The 23,673-nt window shown below is 49.4% G+C and overlaps 1 protein-coding gene across 1 annotated transcript in view; it reads left to right on the top strand.

Moving 5' to 3' along the window:
- LOC135391816 (uncharacterized) overlaps positions 1–23,673 on the top strand; it is a 37,317-nt gene that overhangs the window by 8,111 nt on the left and 5,533 nt on the right. Inside the window, exon 7 of the mRNA XM_064622292.1 lies at positions 64–23,673. Within this exon, the coding sequence (XP_064478362.1) occupies positions 64–23,673 (23,610 nt within the window). The remainder of the gene's footprint in view (positions 1–63) is intronic.

Genomic DNA, 23,673 nt, shown 5'->3' with positions numbered 1-23,673 from the left:
CCATTACTTCGAACCTTCACTTCGTGTTCGCTATCTTCATGAAAACTTACCAATTCGTTCCAGGTGTCACTAACGGCCGATTTCGAAGGGGTTCATTCTGCTTCCAGTAACGCTCAACCACAATCAGCAGACGTAGGAAGCACGTACACAACGTCTGACAGGTTTGTCCTCAGTAAGCCGCTCCATACAAGGGGGAATCAGGATCGTCATAACAGAGACGTCCTTGTGAGTAGTATCAATTTTGGAGCGAGTGAGGGAGATAAAGATACTTTATCCAAGTCTCGCTCGTACATGGACACGTTTCCATCGAGGGGTATTTATGACGACTCTTCGTTTCGACGAAACCCATCGTCTGAAGTTCAGGGAGCCTCAAGTATAATATACTCTGAAAACAGTTCGGGCTCTGTGGTTGAAGAGGAGACGCGTCACAGGCGAGTGGTTCAGACTACAACTGAAGAGGTGAGAACCATACGGAGGATAAGAAGGTCTCGACTGGATACGGAACCTCAGACACTCGTAGAAGAGACCTTGTGGTTCAGAAGAGGAGGTGATGACTTGACGAAGCCACGACGTCCTGTTGACATCAATATTCGAGAGAGCGAGTCCATTCGAGTGTCTCCCACGTCGACGGAACCGGAAAAGATCATCCAAGGATATGAAAATTTCGTTCGAGGCATTGAGATGCAGCAGACACCTCTTGTGGAACGGAACGAAAGGATTCTAAGTGCCAGCTTTGCGTCTTCTCAGCTGACAGTTGGGGAATTGCCGCATGCTGACCAAATGTGTATTATTTCTCCCATTTCATCACTGCAGGGGGACACAGCATCGATCGCCAAACCATCTATAATATCGATAGGAGAAACTCGAAACATATCTGAACAGGAAGAACTTTACAGTCGTCATGAAATGTATACTTCTTCTTCAGTGTCCGTGGGTAGTGCACCCCAGGGAACACGTTCAATGGCAGAGTCTGGACTTGAACAGAAAGATGACAAAACAAAGGTGGGCCCGTCAGAATCCGAAAAATCGTTTCTACCGGAATTCTGGTTAGAAAGCACAGAAGTCTCCGCTTTTAAGACAAGTAGCTCTGAAATGAAATCTTTCCCAGATATAAAACGTTATGAAGTTGAAGCACCACCGGACGTCGCTCTGAAAGAGCAAGCTCCAGTATCTGAAACCTCCGAGCTTGTAGCTGAAGTGGGCGCAGTTCCGCACGGAGCACCGGTAACGAGAGAAACAGAGGCTACAGAAGGCACGTTTGAAACAGCTCTTGCAGCGTCAACCGAAACAGAACGTTCGAAAACAACGGAAGATTGGGCAGTGCAAGAGTGGGTGCCATCTCCTCCCCCCGAGGAAATTCACAGTTCTGTAATTGAAGAAGTGGTGTCACCTCTTCCTCCTGAAGACTTACACAGCGCTGCCGTTGGAGAAGCTGTCCTACCTCCTCCACCTGGGGATCTTCAGGGCGCTGTAATTGAAGAGGTAGTACCATCACTACCTGAGGACGTGAAGAGCGTTGCAACTGAAGAGGTGGTGCCATCTCCTCCTCCCGAAGATCTCCAGATCGCTGCAATCGAAGTCGTGGTGCCATCTCCCCCTGAACATGTGAAGAGCGCTGCAATTGAAGAGATGGTGCCATCACCACCTCCTGAACTTGCACAGAATATTGCAATGGAAGAGGTAGTGCCATCTCCCCCTCCTGAAAGTGTCCAGAGCGCTACAATTGAAGATGTAGTGCCATCTCTACCTGAGGATGTTAAGAGCGCGGCAGTTGAAGAGGTGGCTCCATCGCCTCCTCCTAAAGAGCTCCAGATCGCTACAATTGAAGAGGGGGTGCCATCTCCTCCTCCTGAAGCTCTCCAAATTGAATCAATCGAAGACGTGGTGCCATCTCCCCCACCTCAGGATGTGCAGAGCGCTGCTGCTGAAGAGGTGGTGCCATCTCCTCCTCCAGAAAGTGTCGAGAGCTCTGCAGTGCCATCTCCTCTACTTGAGGATGTGAAGATCGCTACAATCGAAGAGGTGGTGCCATCTCCTCCTCCTGAAGATATCCACATTGCTGCAATCGAAGAGGTGGTGCCATCTCCGCCTCCTGAAGATATCCACATTGCTGCAATCGAAGAGGTGGTGCCATCTCCGCCTCCTGAAGACATCCAAATCGTTGCAATCGAAGACGTGTTGCCATCTCCTCCTCCTGAAGATCTCCAGATCGCTGCAATCGAAGACGTGGCGCCATCTCCTCCTCCTGAAGATCTCCATATTGCTGCAATCGAAGACTTGGTGCCATCTCCTCCTTCTAAAGATATCCACATAGCTGCAATCGAAGACGTGGTGCCATCTCCACCTCATGAATATGTCCAGGGCGCTGTTATTCAAAAGGGTGCAGAATCTCCACTTCCTGAGGAGGTCCCAAGTTCTGCCACTGGGCCGTCTGTGCAGTCACCTCCTGATGCAGGTATCGAGAGCAATGCCATGCAGGAGTGGGTAGCATCTCCACCTCCCGAGGAGATTCCGAACTCCGCTCTTCAAGAGTGGTCAGAATCTCCACCTCCCACGGAGATTCCGAGCTCGGCTGTTAAAGTGTGGGTAGCGTCTCCACCTCCTCAGGAGATCCCTAGCCCTGCCGTTGAGGCGCCTGTGAAGTCGCCTCCAACTGAATATCTGCAGGTAACTGCTGAACAAGAGTGGACAGAGGTTCCACCCCTCGATGAGATCCGAAGCCCAGCCATTAAGGCGCCTGTGGAGTCCCCTCGTCATGCAGATATCCAGAGCACTGCTATTCAAGAGTGGGTAGCATCTCCACCTCCCGAGGAGATCCCGGGCCCAGCAGTTCAAGCGTCTGTAAAGGCACCTGCAGCTGAAGATCTCCAGAGCACTGCGATTCTAGAGTGGACAGAATTTCCACTTCCCGAGGAGATCCAGAGCTCTGTAGTCGAGACGTCTGTGAAGTCATTTCCTAGTGCAGACATCCAGAGCACTGCTATTCAAGAGTGGGTAGCATCCCCACCTCTCGAGGAGGTCCCGGGCCCTGCCGTTGAGGCGTCTGGGAAGTTACCTCCAACTGAAGATCTAAGTACTGCTATCTTGGAGTGGACAGAATCTCCACTTCCCGAGGAGATCCCAGCCCCTGCAGTTCAGGCGCCTGTCAAGTCACCTCCAACTGAAGATCTTCAAGGCACTGCTATCTTAGAGTGGACAGAATCTCCACTTCCCGAGGAGATCCCGGGCCCTGCAGTTGAGGCGCCTGTGAAGTCACCTCCAACTGAAGATCTTCAAAGCACTGCTATCATAGAGTGGACAGAATCTCCACTTCCCGAGGAGATCCCGGGCCCTGCAGTTGAGGCGCCTGTGAAGTCACCTCCAACTGAAGGCCTTCAAAGCACTGCTATCTTAGAGTGGACAGAACCTCAACTTCCCGAGGAGATCCCGGGCCCAGCAGTTGAGGTGCCTATGAAGTCACCTCCAACTGAAGGCCTTCAAAGCACTGCTATCTTAGAGTGGACAGAATCTCCACTTCCCGAGGAGATCCAGGGCCCTGCAGTTGAGGCACCTGTGAAGTCACCTCCAACTGAAGATCTTCAAAGCACTGCTATCATAGAGTGGACAGAATCTCCACTTCCCGAGGAGATCCCGGGCCCTGCAGTTGAGGCGCCTGCGAAGTCACCTCCAACTGAAGATCTTCAAAGCACTGCTATCTTAACAGAACCTCAACTTCCCGAGGAGATCCCGGGCCCTGCAGTTGAGGCGCCTGTGAAGTCACCTCCAACTGAAGGCCTTCAAAGCACTGCTATCTTAGAGTGGACAGAACCTCCACTTCCCGAGGAGATCCCGGGCCCTGCAGTTGAGGCGCCTGTGAAGTCACCTCCAACTGAAGATCTTCAAAGCACTGCTATCATAGAGAGGACAGAATCTCCACTTCCCGAGGAGATCCCGGGCCCTGCAGTTGAGGCGCCTGTGAAGTCACCTCCAACTGAAGGCCTTCAAAGCACTGCTATCTTAGAGTGGACAGAACCTCCACTTCACGAGGAGATGCCGGGCCCTGCAGTTGAGGCACCTGTGAAGTCACCTCCACCTGAAGATCTTCAAAGCACTGCTATCTTAGAGTGGACAGAATCTCCACTTCCCAAGGAGATCCCGTGCCCTGCAGCTGAGGCGCCTGTGAAGTCACCTCCAACTGAAGATCTTCAAAGCACTGCTATCATAGAGTGGACAGAATCTCCACTTCCAGAGGAGATCCCGTGCCCTGCAGTTGAGGCGCCTGCGAAGTCACCTCCAACTGAAGATCTTCAAAGCACTGCTATCATAGAGTGGACAGAATCTCCACTTCCCGAGGAGATCCCGGGCCCTGCAGTTGAGCCGTCTGTGAAGTCACCTCCAACTGAAGGCCTTCAAAGCACCGCTATCTTAGAGCGGACAGAATCTCCGCCTCCCGAGGAGATCCCGAGCTCTGCTGCTGAGGCGTCTGTAGAGTCATATCCTACTCCCGAGTGGGCGGCATCTCCTCCTCTGTTTAAGTCTGAAGGTGAGGAGGTCTCTTCGGCAGTTAGCAGGACGTACGTATCCGCCCTTGATGGGTTGGTCGAAGAGTTTCACACAATAAATGAATCATTCCTACAAGTAGGAAGCGTGGATATCATGGTTGATGAGGCCTTGAGGCCTCAAGAAGGCGAACGGATCACATCTGTTTATGGCTCAGATGCCGAGATGCCGTCTGGAACATCTATGGTACATACCACCAGTTCTCCATTCGCAGCCGGAACTGAGGATGAATGGCTTTTACCCCAGGAATTCCCACTAGAATGGAGTCCACTTGCTATTTTTCCGGAGGTTCTAGGAACGACAGCTAGGGTCACCTCAGCAACTGAAGGCACAAAGGGCATAGTAGAAGTAACTTCTCGAGAACTTGCCGATGAGCGGAGTCAAATTGCAGCTAAATCCGAGGGACAAATTTCAGTGAGTAAAAAAGAAGCACCAAGCGCTGAGGAAGATGTTGACTTGTCATCAAAACTAGCGGATGAATGGGTTACGCTGGGAGCTTATCCAGACGACAGTGTACAACCTCACGAAGTTTCTGCAACAAAGAGAATGGATACCATAGAGCCCTTATATCCTTCAAGAGAGTCTCCGTCCTTCCAGCAGTACAGCGTTCCTCGCAGAGGAAAATATGTATTGCAAAAGACAAAGATAACCGCGACCACTGCTACGCACTCCGTAGAGCTGGTGGAAGAAAATGTGACTCCCGCGAGTTTGCAGACATCAGAAGAGGTTGACCACCACACATGCAGACACGTAGAAAGCGCGAATTTTTGCACATGTCACAACGCCCTCGGCAAAGACAGCGGCAGAAACAAACCGCATCCCTGCCAAGAGTCACAAGGAGTGTGCAGAGCGGAAAAATTGAACCACAGGAAATTCGCCGAGAAAGGTGGTGTTTCAATGCCTCCGAGCCTGCTACGAACGCGCATCTTTGCAGGAGGCTTGTCCCACACAGTTGAGCTCGTAAGTGAAAAATCCATCGTCACGCAGGACGACTTCGATGCATTACGTTTCAGTCCGTTCATTCCATCATTCCATTCATTCAGTCGATTCATGCCATCATTGCGGATTTCCGAACCGCATAACGAGGATATTTACCTTTCCGGTTTTGAAAGGTGCGCACATGGACACACTGACGCCGATCGCCCAGAAGGTAACCTCGAGAACGATGACATTCCTACCTTAGTCGGAACATCCAGGGACGAAGTGCCTAGGGCGATTGAAGTCATAATGAGAAAAATATCGCATGTAGCGTTGCAAAAACGTCAGCTGGAAGACGAGTACAGGAAAGAGGTTTCCGAGAACCGGTTGAAGAACATTGAACAAAACCTCGAAAAATTAACAAAGCGCGAGGACAGCCTGTATAGGGCGCTCAAAATGCTAGCGAACTCTATGTCGTCGCCGATGTTTCATACGAGATCCGAGGAAGTATTCAGCACAACAAATAGAGACTCCACCCAAAAGGAGTCTCAGTCATTTTTCGGCCACATCTCGTCATCTGTCTTCAAGACAAAGATGGAAGCACTATCGACCCCAGTAACCACTTTGTTACCAGGAATTATATACGAAGGTACTGTTAGTTCTTCGCATGATACCATGCACACGAAGACTTACGTAGAAACTCATTCACCAAATGATGTGCCAGAAGACAAGGTGTTGTCGTCGGTTGTCGTCGTCGTGGAAACTACGGTGACCGAGACACCTAGTGGAGACACTGAACAGCTCCACGAAGAGAGGGATGTTATTGATAGCGCCACACGTGATGAATCGTTGAAGATCCCACCAAAAGATCGAAAAACTGTGTCAGAACCGAACTTGTCGTGCTCAAGACCCCCAACGACAGAGCAACCTGCGGAAGCAAGTAGGGTTGAACCGGATCGGGCGAGGGCTTCAGAACAGCAGGCCGAAACTTTCCGGTTGATGTTTAATGATGCGCAGCCCTCCAAACAGTCAATGACCAACACAAATGTTGCCGACACGATATTCATCTCTGACACAGCAACTGTGTCGCACGCTACACCAACCGTTCCGCCGCAGGCCACGCAAGGCATGGGAGCCGCTGCGGCGTTGCCTCCTAAGCAAGACTCGTCGCGGCAGTTGCTGAAAGTTGTTAGAAGGACGATTGTGCAGGAAACCGTTACAACTACCACTACAGAAAAAAAAGTGAGCATGAAAACTGTCGTGAACGAACTCACGGGAGTGCAGGAAGTGGACTCCCATGTGGAAATCACAACAAAAGAAGAGGTTCACGATAATAGACAAGAGGAGGTTGTAGAGTCTTACGATTCTCAGATACTTCATTCTTCTGTATCCGGAGTCACTGGCGACGGGGTCGTAGGGAAGGGCATTCAATCCACAATGCGTAGCACGACCACAGACATAGCGTGTTCAGCACCAGAGCATCAGTTATCTACTGAAAAACCAGTTGCAGCTTGGGGTACTGATGACCATTTGGCGGGAAGTCACATTGGCATAAACCTTGAGAGCCCTTCTGATCACCATTCTATTTTAAAGTCGTCTCGAAAAGAGGAATCTGATCATGACAAAAGCAAAAAACTTGAGTTCGGCAAATCGGACGAGGTTTTTGTGGATTCCGTTGCGGTGACGCAGGCAGAGCACGAGGGAGAAGAGGAGGCAGAAGATGAGAAAGAGTATGAAGAGGAAGCGAGTATGTTTGCCCGGTTAGGCAGACAAGACTCCATCGCTGTCTCTAAAATTCGGTTGATGAAACCGGATATTAATACGGAGGTAGAGACCGAGGATGCAGACAGCAAGACGAACGAAGGTGAACAAAAGGACGGTAATTTTTTAGGGGATAGTAACGGGGGGGAAGGGAAAGGAGGTACGGGACAAACTGCGGTGGATTCGTCAGACGCAACCCAAGTGACTGGCGACACGTCCGTAGAAGTATTTCGACAAGAGGTGTCCGACACAGAAAAGGCACCATTGCTGGATATTCCACCAGAGACTTCGGATTTTAACACTATAAGTGACATAGGCGATTTTCAAGTAAAAAAAGCTGCAGAGCTGAAAGGTCCCCCGAATGGTCCCTCCAGCAAGGTAATTAAAGAGGTTAGAAACTGCGAAAATTCCATCATGATGGCCGAAACGCAAGAAGTTTTTTACTACACGAAAGAGAAGATAACCAAGAAACGCATATCGGAAACCAAGGTACTGCGCGAAGTTCGCTCATACACTGAGATCGTAGTTGAACGAAATACCAGTGATGTGTCACTGAAACCCAAGATGCCGGCAATAAGCGAAGAGGTAGAGCCCTTAAAGTATAAACCCCTAGGTGGGACCAGCTCCGTTAAAAGTATTTCGGAGCAAACTGCATCGGAAGGACCCGGTGATGGGAAGCACACGAGTATACTGCCATGCAGTGAGAGCACAGTCTCTGCAGATACCCGTGAAACCGAAGGCTTTAGGGGAGCCAGCAGTGGCGAGCTCCAGGGCAGCCAGACGAAGTCTTTGATGGTTAGGCAGTCGTTGGATAATGAAGAAAAATCGGTCCCAAAGCATCAGAAGATATCATACGAGACATCGACCTCTACACAGTTAGAACTACCACCGGCACGTATGCCTTGTTCAGAGGGGCCGAGTGTGTCTAAACCTACTTTTGAAGAGAAAACTCCGGAGGTCTTCCAGAACCCCTGTGATACTTCAAAACTAACGGATGGAAGAAGGGAGCATATTACGTCCAGTACAGAGCAGGGTCATCATGAGTCACGTGCAAGAAGTGCAGACACAGAAGGTAAAAGCGCTTGTAGCATCGGTGACGCTGGGTTGGTGTCCTTCAGTGTGACTAGCCCTGACCTCACCAAGAATTCTTCGATGATTCCGGAGCCGGGAACAAGCGTACACGAGCATTTAGGAGAATGTAGAAGAAACGACTCTGTCCAATGCCAAGTAGAAAACCAGTCTTTGAAGAGCTCAAACATATGGCGAACAGATGCCTCTAACGGATCTGACTGCCATGTGCATATGCAACCACTTTATCTTGAAGAATCAATGGTGCTGTGCGATACCACAGCAAATAACTGCACTGAACCGTCAACTGCGGCGGTGGCTGCTGAAACCTGTTCCTTGAATACAGAAAGCACGTCACTCGTCCTAGACCAGGTTCCTAGCAGTTTGCTGGCAGGAGTGGATCACGCCAGCATGCAGTCGCAAAAGTCAGATCCATACAAAAACTTTTCACCGACGACATATTACTCATTAGTAAGCAGCCAAGCCGATGCGAATGTGGCAGCAACCGGAACCTCCCCACGCGACGCGAAGCTTGAAGATTCGACTTGCACGTCTGCAGGTGCGCTTCTTCCCTTGGAAACGACAGAAGTTTTGTCGTTGTTGAAAAGTCCAGAATGTGCGCGAACTATTATGGAGGGCATGGCACAGTACGATATTGTTTCTCTAGAGCATGCGCTCCAAGAGAGATCCAGATCGCTGCAACCACGTCACGTTGACGCATTGGAACCAGAAGTTTATCAAGATAAGCGTCACGTCTTACCTGTATTGCGTCGCTTTGCATCGAATGGTGAGGTCGCAGTGCATGAAAAAGTGATGTGCTGGTCGGTGGAAGGAATGATGGTGCGTCCACTTGCTCTGGAACGTATGACTGAGCGTGCGGTTGTGGAAACTGAAAACGAAGAAATGAAGAGCGTGCTCCCATTGTACCCTGCGAGAACAGCCGCGGTTAGGACCCATGATACCCCAGTCGAAGTATGCGGAACCCCTTTTGATGAATGCGCTCGTAGAGAAGTTGTCGAATGGTGTTGTTCACAAGGGTTTAACTCTTGCGTTGTAGAAGTGGCGGCAAGAGAAAAATTAAGGCAGATAATCGAAGGACCGCATGATCGGCTGAAGTCCACATACCAAGACATTCCAATGCTTGTACACAAAGGCTCGACGAACGGACTTTCAGAGGTTTATATAAAAAACAACCTACTGACTTTGGCTGGACAACAGTTTAAACCTGACGAATATTTGACCGACGGGAAAGAGCACCCTATCTACGAACTTGAAGATGAAACACTGAAACTTAAGGAGACTGAGACGAATATTTCCAATGAAGATGTGCAGCTCGTATTAACAGTAGTTCGACGAACTCTTGAATCTTGCTCACGCTGTGAAATTCCTGGGATATCCGGGCATAAGAAAGAGGCAGGGCATGACATATTAGACTCGAACAATAATATTCTTTTGGTTGCGCGTTGTACTTCAAAAAACCTGGATGCAGAGAACTATGACTTTCCACGAAAGGACCAGCTAGATCAAAGAAGGGAATTCGGCAGCAGCCCACAACTGCCTTCTGCAAAAGAACTGGAAGGTATCGGCATGGAAGGTGCTTCAACAGAGCAATCCGCTGCTTGTCTTCAAATGTGTGCAATGACAGCAGGAGTGGAACAGAGTCCCAGTGACATCAAGATCTCATTGGAAATACGGAGGTCAGCAACACAGATTGCAGAGCCGTGCACAATACCTGTATTACGCCGAGAAGTACAACAAGAAACATGTCTCTTCCAAATCCCTCAAGCAAACGACATTCATGTTGTCCCTGAAACAAGAGAAAATGGTCACGGGAAAAATCTTTCAGAAATAGGAGAAGCTGCATTTTTGAATAAATATGACGTAGAAGCTGGAAAAATTTTGGAACCGTCCGTGGTAACTAGCCCTTCTGAGCTTGTTGAACTGATACCGTTACCAGGAGGTACTACCACACATCAACCTAGAAATTGGAATAAAGGTCAAGTTGCAAATCAAGATGATCTCGAATGCAGGCCAGTACTTTCCATATTTCCAAGACCACTCGACTCTTCGTGTAATCAGTTTGCGACAAACAGAAGCGCGCCTTCCTTTAGACATCTCGAAGAACGCAATTTGGCCGCCGCTTTGCTTGCTACCGAAACACACAGTAAGCATTGTGTGAATCTTCAAGGCGTCCAAACCGTCAGCGAATCCCTTGAAGCAGCTCCTGTGAGTACAGCAAGAGACCCACACGACAGTACAGTTACCCAACTGTCTACACGACCGACCGGTATGCTGACTGAGGTGGAAGGCAAGACATTACTAGAACTGTCCGTAGAAGGCAAGACGACTGTATGGCCCAGAGACATGGAGGCATGTGCTCCAGCAGTGCCGTTTAGACCAGCAAAGGAAATCTCATCTCCCGCAGTGCGTTTGGGATACACGTCTCATAGAGAATGCCCCGCGAATTTCTCAAGCACTCCAGACGAACGGAGAGTGGAATGCGCTGCCTTGGAGAACGCTTCTGAAGGTGGTGTGCTGTCTTTCATAAACAAGAATCTGGAAGTCACAGCGCGGTCGCCTGATGAAGCAATGAACGTTACTTTACTGGGCGTCACGGGCATGGTGATGAAGTACAACGATATAGAAGTAAAGAGGTTGTCAGAAAATGTGGTGGCTGACGTTGGCATCGTTCGAGCATCAGCAGCATCGAATACATACGTGACCGAACCTCAAACAGAGGAGCGCTGCGATGAGGCTGCGCTCATCTCTGAGGAAGCCCTTTCTGTGCAGGAAATGATATTGGATGAGAAGCTAATGTTCTGCGAAGTCGTACCCGCGGTCTTGGACGAGCTGACGTACACACGCGATGAAGGTCCTAATGCGGACACGCGTGATATTTATGCAAACTCTATTGCGTTTGATTCGTTCAGGGACGGTGCTGGCATTGTATGTCAACTATCCTCGTCTGTCGCTTGCCTGCTGGAGCAGCAACGACAAAGTTCAAAACAGCTGCTTCCTGCAGAGGGCATAGTCCATGACGATGGCGATAAACTGCCGTGTATACATGATGCATCGGCTGTTGATAGTGAAGCTGTGGACATAGATCCGTTGTCAAACAAAGTAGTTGACCGGATTACGGCTGGACAGATCGAGCTATTGTCGTCAGCATCTCAAGGCATGAGCGAACACCCAGACATAGAAGCTGAAGGTGTCGCACCTGATGTGGTGGAAATAATTGTGAATGATTCTACAGGTGGAACATCGTTAGGGATTCCAGCAGGTGCCATTATGGAAACAAGCATCCGTGGTGTGACATCCGCCAACGCTATTACTTTTCCTGTATCCGATATTCATCCTCGACAAGCGTCTGTGTTAGGTGATCGACATGGAGAAACATGGAAACAGGAGCATTACACCATAAGGAACATCAACGAACAATCACTCGTGGAAAGAATTACTATTACTTCGTCAGAAAATGCGAATGTGGAAGAACATCTGTGTGCGCCTGTATCAAATCTCCTGCTGGAATGTACAGATATACCCGAAAGCCAATCCTACATTATCTACGAGGATCATGATGGTTGCGCACCGCCACAGAGCAAAGCTTTCACTGGCGAAGGCCCTGGTGATTTAGTATGTGTAGATGCCATGCTGCATGCACAAGAAAATGCAGATCTTTCCAATCGAGACATACCGGAAGTCGTGAATACCATATCGAGTCAAGAATTTCGATCCTCACGCAAACGATGTGGGCAAAGTCGCGACGAAAGTGCTCTCGACGTTGGGATACACGATAAATCGTCATTACGGGAGGACGAAGGAAAACTTGCAAATGAAGCGCCGCTTGTTCCTGTTGCGTCCGTGTGCGTCGCCACAGTTTCATTTGACGCTGCACACACGAAAGAAGATATAGAATGCAGGAACCAGAAGAACGCTTCACCTGAACTTCCACGTGAACGAAATTTAGCAACTTATTTTAAGAACGCGTTACCTACAACGTTAAGCAAGATGTGCGCAAGAGTGACCGAAAATCGAAACGAAATGAAGAAACTTTCTTGTTTCTCACAAGCAGCATTTAAAGGCTCGACTGAGTCACCTCGCCTGAGCGATACGCACGAACCGGCTGTTGTCTCTAATGGGATCGTCAGCCCCGCAGGAAGAGTAATGAGTGTTGAGACGGAAGTAGAACACGCCACGATAGAAGACAAAATGATACAAAGTGCAATAAACCAGCCCGTCGGTGATAAACAAGGCTTATACGATGCTACAGCAGTCGAGGAATCATTCCAGCCACCAGGCGGTACAACTTTGCATCCTTTGTGCCATACAAACGACGAGCATTATTCGGGTGTAGCAGGAATTTCGTCTTCCTATCTGCCAGGTGGAGTTACCGACACTGGCCACTTTGTCATCAATAAGTGGCCCACTGTTCAGGCAAGTCCCACAGATACTTCAGAAGGCGTGCTTAAAGACACCCTCAGATTTTCATCCAATGCTCACAAGTTGTACCACAGTTCTGATGAGGCTTCCCTTGAGGTAGACTGTTTCAAGCGGGGGACACATAATGCCCCAACAGTCAGTGGCTTGCCAGAGGTTTCCACGGATATTTTGCAGGGTTACAAAAGAGTAATCGCTGAGATGTCTGCACAGGCGACAGATCCAAGCACGAGACCAGAAGATTCTAGAAGAACTCAAGTTGCTGCATGGGAACCTGAAGCACCTGAAACGAAGTCTGGAGCGCCTGTGGGTCTCGATAAAAATGCGGAAACTTATAGGCGCGGTGAAGAAAGTCCACTTCGAATACACACTTATTTCTTACAAGATCACAAAACGCTAGCATCAACAAATGTTTCTGTGGTTCTCCCTGTTGGAGGGAAGGGCACGGTCCCAAGATATATAAGCGATCACCAATGTGTACAGCATGATGAGGAACGGGACAGAAGTGATGACGCGGCTGGGCTAGAAGCTTCATCGTTGGTACGAGCACGCACAAAACTATCTGGGAGCGCACGTGTTGCAGAACGATTTTCAGACAATGTGGAAGCACGAGGGGCTTTGGTCGGAGAAGTAAGAGCTGCGGGATGCCCACTGACATACTTGTCGTGTGACGACCTCACGACAATGCGTGGCCTGAAAGCACACAGTAGTCCTGAGGGCACTCAGCACCTGGCTGCGATGAGTACAAGTGCTCACAATATATCCCACGTCGCCACGACACCAGAAGAGGGAGAGAGCATGCAGAACGTGATCGGGTGTTTTTCAACAAAAGGTATTGTGGCTCGCACAGAAGCGTCTGAGGAGGCAGTCACTGGGAACTACAGCAGGATGAAATCTATACCAGTTGCAATTGAAAGACAGAAGCCACAGTCTATGGAAGGCGACGTGGGAGCTTCAGAAAAACACGACATTCCTATAAGCAAGCAACCACCAAGGGAAAGCATGGCAAAGCTTTCTTGTAAGCCATTGAGCAAGGTGCGGAAGAGCAGCGATATAGATATAGTGTCTGGTGCAACAACGTATAAACGTTTTGCAGGGAGCCATACCGCGAACACGGAAAGTGCGTTTAGCGAGCGACCAAACAAAAGTGAGTTGTCCTTGTGGGCTCACGAAGTAGACGAGAGACTTCAAGCTTGTCGAACTGTAGAGCAGTGTACCGTTAATGCAGGAAGTGCATCTGCAAGCAGTGACGCTACGGTAGGAGAGTGCATAACTCAAACCGCTCTACCTGGGGTGGGAATGTCTTCAACTAACGCGTCTACTCAATTCCGTGTACCTCAGGATTGTGCATCAGAACAGTCGGTATTTTTTGGGCAGTTGCATCCCGGAATACATACCGCTGCGTGTGCTACCGAGGAAATTTTTGCTGTGGCGTCAGGACGACTAATTCCTTGCGAAATTCAAATTTCTTCAATAACTGAGACGTTTCACGCCTCCACCAGCATGCTTAAGACTTGTAGTACCTATGGCACGTCGGACGCAACACAGAAAATTGCTACACGCACGACGCGTGAATTCACGACATCTGCAAGTTGTGTCTCAGCCTCACCGCATGTTCATGAAATTTTCGAGTCACCTATCGCAACCGATGTACAAGAACATTCAGGATCGAAAATTGCATTGAAGCCATCCTCTAAAGCTACGAAGCAACCGACATTATTTGAAAGAGTTCCTGACAAACTCTCCGCAAGACGCCGTGTCTGTCGTAAGACTGTGTCTCTGAAGCTCCACGCGGTTGCTCCGGCACCTTTCGAAGAGGCCTACGACGGCCTTTCGACCGCTTCCGCGGGCCTTTCGACTCTGAATCTGTCACAGGAATGCACAGAAGAAAAGGAATTTGGAGCATTAATGGCCATTCACGCGCCGACATGGTCACAGACAGAAGTCGTCGCACATATGGAGGCTCTTCCGCTGATAAGGACATCTACTGAAGCGTATCAAAACGAAAATATATTTGAAAGAAAATTATTTCGCAGCAGTGATAGTTCCAGGAAGCCGTCTGGTTCGCAATCTGCAGATGTGCTAATGGCACCAAAAAAATTGATCGATTTACAAGGTGGGACCACATCGACCGGATGCAGCGTAACCTCGGAAACTACTTCGAAGAGCGCTGAAACGTCGGTAGTCAAACAGTTCAAACCGTCACCGCATGCCGTTACTTCAGGCGCTCCAACCGTTTCAGGCAAACAAGGCTCTCTGAAGCTAGAAGCGGGAGCAATTGTGCCGTGGGAAGACCTCCAACCTAGGGTGGCGCCTCTTGCTTCATTACAACCTGCCGAGAAAGGGCTTTTATGTACAAGCGATGTGCTAACTGGAGTTGCAGAGACTGCAGCATTCTTGACATCAGGAAAGGACCGCGCCTCCCAGTCTCTCCCCAAAACTTCAAAGGAGAAGCGCCTTATGGGATCGTCGAAAGTCCGCGATATAATTCGCCAAATGAATCAGCAGCTTCAGCCCAGTGTTGTCACACCTCAAGAGTTCGAACGTCCTGCATATGCACCACAGGCGTCATGGCCACCGACTCAAACTGATGTTTGTGAGATTATTCGAGACGAAATTGAGCGTCCGGATATCGTTTATTGTACATCTCCGAACTCAACGGCCGAGGAAGGTTTCGTGCACGACGTTACTGCTATGCCTACCATCGCTCGGGGAACCGTTGGGAAGAAGTTGCAGTCCACTGCAGATGACAGTCGCGGAACCGCGGCGACGCCCTGCAAGCGTAGTAAGTCAATGTTGGATGTGTTCAAGCATGATCGTCCCTCTCTGGCCTGGCCTGATAATGACAGAGAACCGAATGGAACGCCCATTCTTTATTCAATGAGGAAGGACACTGAGGGAGTGGAGAATCATTCAGCGTTTTCTAGGAAGAGTACATCGAGGGATGATTATTTTGAATCTCTCAAAACGAACAAGAAGGAAACTATATTTTGGAGCACGAAACCATCTGAAAACAAAAGAAATAGACAACCAGAACAGAAACAGACGTCGAAACAGCTGTGGAATGTAGGTAGACCACAGCATCCGAAATCTGCTTTAATAAATGAAGCGTTACGAGCAGAGCCTTCTCGAGATGTTTCGGGGACGAAAAAGCACAAGACCGTTATTCCCGACCTCTACGTCTTGGAAGGAAGTAGCTGGAGGCTAGGAGATAGTGTTAGTGTGCACTGTGAAAATTCGAGCACATACAGAACGACAAAAGACACAAACGAGTCACCGGTGGTTCAGGGAAACCCCCTTGTATCAGACTCACCTGAACGAACAGAGAACGAGACACGTCTCCTTAGCGTTGGATCTCCTGAAAAAAAGGCTACGCAGAAAATAGCAGAGGAACCGCCTCAAGTTCCACGAAATCAGGATAACAGTGATGCGCACGAGCTGCAGGGGCCTGCTGGGCAGTCTATCCAAGATGAATCCCTCACGATGGACGAACTTGCCGAGTACATGAAGCTTGCGAAGGACCTAAAAGTCAGAAGAGGGTCCTGCTATCCACCGGGGGGCCTTAAGCCAGCAAAGATACTCACCACTACCTGCTCCCGCAAGAAGCCGACTGTAACCATGGAGGCCAAGATAGAGCTTCACGGTAAAGGGCACGTTACGATGACTTTTGACGCCATAGCTGAAGAGGAAACTGAAGCGGACGAAAGTAATGTGTTTCAACCTCCTTCCATCGCCTCAGTTGTGCAAACACCAAGGCGAGGTAACGTCGACGAGAAAGATGGGTCTGTTCCGCCATCTACACCGTTTCCAGAAGGCATGAAACGAAAGTCTGTCGATTTCGGTCGTGTGGGACGCCAGAGGAGCCTGACATATGAACCTCTGGAACCACCGTGCAGCGTTAGTCACACAGTGGCCGCGCTGGAGCACAAAAAGGATCAGATCAGCCCTTCTTCCACATCAAAGGACAGCATTGATTACCCAACGCAAGAGTCCCCAGGTGGTGTCCCCAAAGACGTTTCGCCGACGAGTGAAAACAAGACATGCGTTACCAGAGATCTTGCGGCTTCGCCCTTGAAATCTGCTATTAAGAATATCCATAAAGAAGAACTGGCCTCTGGGTCATTGTCTGCAGCATCGCTTCCGCCAGAAAAAATACCAGTGTCACCGGTCTTGCAACCAATACACCCCTCGCGTCCTTTCAAAATGGAAGCAAAAGACAAAGACTATTCTGCTTGTCAGATTGCTATGTCAGATTTTAGCGGTTTCCTTCCTTCTGGTCTTTCGTTAGCTGACGGGCAGCCAGAGGTATCGCTGAATATTCATCAGCCTGCGACAGGGCCCGGGGACATGACCTCACCTGTTCAACAACAACTTGCACTGGAACATACTGAGACGACGCGTGCCTTAGAAAAAACAAACGAACCATCGAAACCATCGGGCAAGGAACAGCCGGAGTGCACACGCCTCGAGGAAGATGTCCAAACATATGAGGTTCTCAAAGGTGACGTCAAGCAAGACGAGGGAAATACACCTCCTCCCACGCAGGAAATTAATGACCGGATGGCAGACACTGCATCTCACGTACGTGAACATAAAGACAAAAAAACAGATAGGCAAGAAACCAAGGCGGGAGATGCTGCTGCACTAAGGGATCTACATGCACCAGTGAAGCAAATGTCAGGAAATGTGTCACCAATGAGTCATCCCTCGTCTAGCAGAGATGAGAAGTTCATCGCTAAGACAGGTCTAATAGCGACAAGCACTTCTACTGTGAGACGTCTATATGAAGAAATTCCTTCTCCTAAATCGCTGATTGACAAACAACATTACCTCAATGGAAAACATGGCGATACAGTTGATCGCAGAAAGCTTGGGGCTGTCACTGCTGGTGTCCATCTAGCGCAAGAGTATATGACACCGAGCGCGACCGCGTATTTTGAAACTCTTGCCGAGCCTGTAGCTACAGGTGCTTCAGTTGCTTCGCCACCCAAAGCAGTCGTCTCAACCACCCAACCCTCATTGTCGGACGAACAACCTACACTGTTGACCACAGAAAAGTCCGAAAACATACGTGAACTGCGGAGTGTAGCAGCACCCACGCCTGTAGTTGAGAGTGAGCCGTACCTGCAACCAGGAGGAAGTGAGTCACAGGAGAAGCAACGCACCGAAGTGCCAGAGGAAGCTGTAACGGGGTCTCTTGAAGTGCAGGATGAAGCCCAAGGAGAAGCACCAAGTACAATGGTGTCACCTTACAAAAGAAGTGAGCTGACGTCACAAGAAAACGTCCAGGAAAACATACCGGCTTCTAGGACGGAAGCTAGCGAAGGAACAATACAACCTTATATTGAGAAAAATATAATAGAATCTGCATTACCAGCTGCTCCAGTGGAGCTTGTGCCTAGTGACGATCAATATGCACATCAAGAGCATGCTGAACTGCATGCTGACGTAACTTCGACGGACACTACCGTATCTAAACAAGATAAGGTAGAGGAGGAACTTACTGTACAATCTACTGCGAAGCACGGCGAGGGAGCTACCCGTAACGCACAACCTGTAGAAGCTGATCAAGACATTCTAAAGCATGACGTTCCCAAACCTTGCGCAACTGTAGAACAAGTAACACTGGAACCTCCGTCCACCGGAACTCCTACTGTCCGCGAACCTCATGTTGTTGAGAAAGATGATGGTAATGAGTTCGAACGGATACAAGACAAACTGCAGGAATTGCCCGAAAAAGTATCTGACGAAACACTGACGCATCAACAAAGGGAACCAAGCTCAGCACATGCTGAATCAATGCCTGCATTAACTGCAGAACAAACAATACAAAGACCACCGTCCTGCGAAACAGCAGAGGTGGCCCACGAACCTGGTACGGCTGAGAAGGAGTCGGATAAAGACGAACAGACACAAGAGAACTTGCACGAACTACCGGGAGAAACGTCTGACAAAAAGTTGCCGCAAACTATTCCGCTGCAAGCAATCTCGGAAGACAGTGGAATGAAGTCACATACTAACAACGTTCCAGTTGTTCATGAGAAAGACGGCTTACCTCACAGGACAGCTGAAGCGCCTTCGACAGTACTCGAGGAGGTAAACCGTGTGAGAGCATTGCTCGACTTTGAGGTTGCCCTGTCGAATCAGCGTCCTTCCGTTGTGCCCAGAGCCGAAGAAGTACTTCATGCTCTCACGCTACCCGATGAGGAAAAGAAAGTGCATGAAGAAAGTGCGGTGCCTGGGGACGCTGCAGAGCTGGCAAAGCCTGGGGAAAACGCCGGAACTACCATGGATGTCGAGGACGAAGCTAATGCATTACAGGCAAGTGACTTCAACGAAGGTCCAATAGCCGATTGGGAAGTTGAACTACAGAAGCTGCGTATATCTCGGCTCCAGGGCAGTCCTTATGAAGTACGGTTTGCGCAATCGGTTTCAAAACCTTTTACACATGCCCCTATCGAGCTGGCCAGCTCCGCCGAATTAAAGAGTGACGAACAAGGTGTCCGGGCTCCTACAGAAACGGCAACAAAGAAGGCAAGAGGAGGACCGCAGCGGTTAACATCTTTTGCGCCTGCCTACGACTCGTCTCTAGTAATTTTGCACGAGAATGATATTCTCAGTTTATCAACGTCGGCCTATGACATCCTTATCCAGTGTGAGCGAGAAATAGTGCAGCATTTGCATGACGCCGCAGCTGTTTCCGAAAAGCTTGTGAGTCCAGAAAGCACGGCGGAAGTGCCTCAGATGGACGCTGAGACTGCGCCTCAGCAGGTGTTGTCAAGTGAAGAGGTAATACTACCGTCACTTAAAGAGGATGTTTCCAAGAAAATCGCACTCGATGCTGATGTTGCTGGGAAACCGCGCATGGGTGAAGCACAAGGTGATAACGCGCCGGGGAACATTAGAGAACTGGAGGGAGGGGCACCAGTCGAGGCAGCAAAGGTGGATCATGCCTGGGAAGTTACCGTAACCATGACGCCTGTTGGGGCTGACATGAAAACAATGGCTACCAAAGTCCCTGCAGCGCCGAAAGAACCAATTGTGGCAGACAAGACGCGATATGAAGCACAAGGCATCAAGGGAGAAAGCACTGAAGAGCAAGCAGGGGATGATAGAAGACATGGAAGTGCACCAGGAGAAAAAGAGCATGAGCCAGCCCTGCCTATGCAGGGTGCACAGGGCAGCCATCCTCAGTCCGCACCAGCAGGAAATGCACCTGTTAACTTAGGGGATCAGCCAACACAGACACGTGACGCGACAGGCCCCAGAGAGGTGGAAGCATCAGGAGCTCTCGTGGAAAGAATGCCAACCGAGGTTGCTTCAAAGGAAGAATCTCCACACGCTATGGTAACCAGAGAGGTTCCGGGTGCATGTGTTGAAAGTCAAGACTTACAGCTTGAAGAGAAGCGGGTGCAAGAAACGATCGAAGCTGCGGCAAGTATACACGTACAAAAAGAGAGCGCAAAGCCTGAAACAACGGTCCCAACCACTGGGGAACGCGACCTGCTTGAAGCAAGGCTAGATTCAGAAACAAAGCACGAAGGAGGAGACGCAACTGCAAGCGTAACACCAGATCAACCTTCAGAGCAAGTTCCTGAACCACTTCTTGCGGAAACAAAGGTAACCAAAAGCGAGGAGATAGTGGGAAAACCTGCCGCAGAAAAGGCCCACTACGAAAAGCTCGCCTCAATCGAAGAAGCTGAGGAACAACTAAGCGTAGAAGCTGAAAAAGTGGCGATATCAAAAACACCTGCGGATCAAGTCGTCCACCCAGCACAGGAAACAGTAGGAGGCGAAGAAAGTAAAATAATTGTTGATGATTCTGAACCAGCTGCAACCGAGCGAAGAGAGCCTGAGAGCGACGTCACGGAAGGAGCACCGTGCGGTGTTGAAGCGGAACGGAGCACCTTCAGCCAAGACTCAATGAAGAACTGGGAAACCGAGTTACGACAACTTCGTAACTCCCGGTTGCAGTACAGCCCTCATGAAGCCGAACAACTAAAAGCGGGTCCCCAAGATCTTCCAATGTCACATATACCGACCAGACCTGGTGATAGAGAACTAAGTGAAACCAACATTCCGATTGTGGTCCAGGGAGGAGGGCTAAAAAAGGGTGAACTGGGACCTCAGCGTTTCGCGTCTTTCGCGCCCACAGTGACCAGTGATGACAGTGTTGTAATCGTCTACGAGCACGATATTCTAAATTTAGTGACGTCAGATTACGAAGTTCGTATTCACTGCGAGCGTGAAGTCAAGGAGTGTTTTCGAGATGCGGGGGTGTCAAGGCAGCCTTTGTCCACAGAGGCCACACGAGAAATAATCACGTCACAGGAAAGGCGCACCGAGTTACAAGCAGAACACCTAGCAGTGTTACACGAAGATATCGTACAGCCTTCTGACGAAGTCGCTACTAAAGACGTGTCAATTCCGAAGGAAACGGAAAAAGATGCTTTTAAAGAGCTTGTTCCCAGTCAGTTGGAGCCTGCACCTACTACTTTGGAAGCGGGTACTACAGGGTTAGCTGTAGACTACATGACGCCTCATGAACCCATTCTGGGCACAGAAGGTTCAGATAATAAACAAACCGTGAAAGATGCCACTGTCACGGAGTCGCCAACCGAGCTCCTTGTTCAAGATGCATCTCTGCCACCCCAGCTGCATGAAACAAAAGATATACGAACCCCACTAGAAAACGAGAGTCTCAAAGTGCCAGTAGCGGAAATGATGGATGAGGCTTTCATTGATAAACCACATTTGAAGGACGCTAAAGGTCATATTGCAGACTTGAGTGAAGAAAGAACTGGCACAGTGGTAGAAGGAAAAGCGATCGACGTGAATGACACGCATGTGCTCCCTGAAGAGCATAGTGTACTGTCCCATATAGAGGACCACGTTGCTGGTGCAGTGGTCCCTTGTGAAACTAGAATGATAGCAGTTGAACGGAATGAGATTACAGAGAGGACAAGTACGGAGGTTGCATTGCCAGAGTCCTCCCATGTAGCCCTCATGGAAGAATTTCCTGATAGGACAAAATCGCTCGACGTTCTGACTATTAATGAAAAACACATCCAGCTGGATGAGGCGGTAGTAAAGAGCCAATGCATGCCGGTGCAAGAAGCAAACGCGTTTGTTGCCCATGAAGTTCCAGGTGAAGTTGCAGAACTTCCTAAGACTGAAGCGAAAGGTGACACCGCGGACATCCGCGAAGAGAAAACTGGCTCAGTGCTTGAGGGAAAAGCGAAGAACGTGGATAACACACCTGTGCTCCCTGAAGAGCATAATATACTGCCCCACATAGAGTCAGTAGAGCACCACATTGCTGGCGCAATGGTTCCTGGTGATACAAGAATGATACCAGCAGCACCGACTGAGATTATAGAAAGGACAGATACTGAAGTTGCGCTGCCACAGCCTTCCGATGTAGCGCTAAAGGAGGAACTTCCCGATAGGAGTAAAGCAATCGCAGTTGTGAGTACTAATGAAAAACCTATCCAGCAGGATAAGCCCGTAGTAAAGAGCGAAGGCATGCCCGTGCAAGCAGGAAAGGCGTTCATTGCCGATGAAGTTCCAGAGCCTCCGGAGACTGAATCAAAAGCGCCACCTATTGGAGAAGGCGTTTTGCATGAAGACCGTACCGGTCCCAAGGAAACAATGCCAGAGAACGTTCCGTTGATAGCTGCGTCGTCCACTGGACTACCTGTCGAGTACAGTGAGGCTGCGGTCACAGAAGTCGGCTCGCGTGAAATATCAACGGAGGACGAAAAACGTGTGAAGGAACCTCTCCAGATGCAACCTGAAGACGACACTGCACTAAACAAAGTGATTCCGCTGGAAGAACTAAAGGAGATCGAAACAAAACTTCTGCAAACATGCACGCTGAATAACGCACTGTTTACGGAGATTGCTCAACCTAGCATACCCTGCACTGAAGAGAGGTATGCCAAAGCTGTTTCTCCTAGTCAGACGCTCGAGGAAAGTCACATACCTCAAGAAACAAGAGGCGAGACTGCATACGAACCTAGACCCAGTGTAATGTTACAGGAAGGCGAGCTAGTAAAACAGGCGTCGTGTAGTCAACTGGGCCTTATTGAATCTTATATGGCTGGTCTGTTAGAAGGAGGAACTGTCTTGCCTCAGGCAACCTTAATCGGCCTATCGTCACGATATGTAAAATCGCCTCTTCAAGATGACACACAGACTGCTGTAGTAGAAGTCGTCTCCCACGAAATATCAACTGAGGAGGAAAAACATGTGCAAGCACGTTTGGAAATACAACCTGACTACGATAGAGCAGCAGAGGAAGCTCTTCTCCTCGAAGAACTGAGGGAGACGGAAACGGAACTCTTGCATATATGCACGCATGAAAATATGCTCTTCACGGAGGTCGACCGGGCTATCATGCCCTACACTCTGGATGCGAAACCTGTTGCTCTTGGTGAACCAGCTAGGGAAAGGCAAATTCCTCGAGAAACGCGAGACGACACTGCATCAGAACCAACAGCCAGCGTAGTCATAGACGAATCCGAGCTAGCGAGACACGCATTGGATTCACATGCTCAGTTAGACCTTATGGAGTCTTACATGGTTGATTTGTTAGCGGGAGGAACTGTATTGCCCTATGAAACTTCAGGCGGTCTATCGCCAGGAACTGTCAGTGCCCGTGATGAACCATCAGTACCTGGCGTAGGAATCCCACACCAGGTTTCCTCAGTATTCCTTGTACCACCCCCTGTCGAAAGCCTTCCTGCTCGCCCTACCTCTCGTACTGCGGATACGCAGACAGAAGTGAGCGGTACTCCATCGGGTGTGTCCATAGAAACTTGCGTTCATAGCAAAGACCTTCGCGAAGCTTCCACCTACGCATATCTTTCGGAAGACACGGATGAAGGCCGAAGAGTTCCAGACGATTATCTACCACTTTACTTGCACAGAGTGACACTCAATGATAAG

Source organism: Ornithodoros turicata, chromosome 4 (genome assembly GCF_037126465.1).
Source record: "Ornithodoros turicata isolate Travis chromosome 4, ASM3712646v1, whole genome shotgun sequence".
Classification (NCBI taxonomy): domain Eukaryota; kingdom Metazoa; phylum Arthropoda; class Arachnida; order Ixodida; family Argasidae; genus Ornithodoros; species Ornithodoros turicata.
Note: the sequence above shows the minus strand (reverse complement) of the source record. Positions and strands in the feature narration are given on the sequence as shown.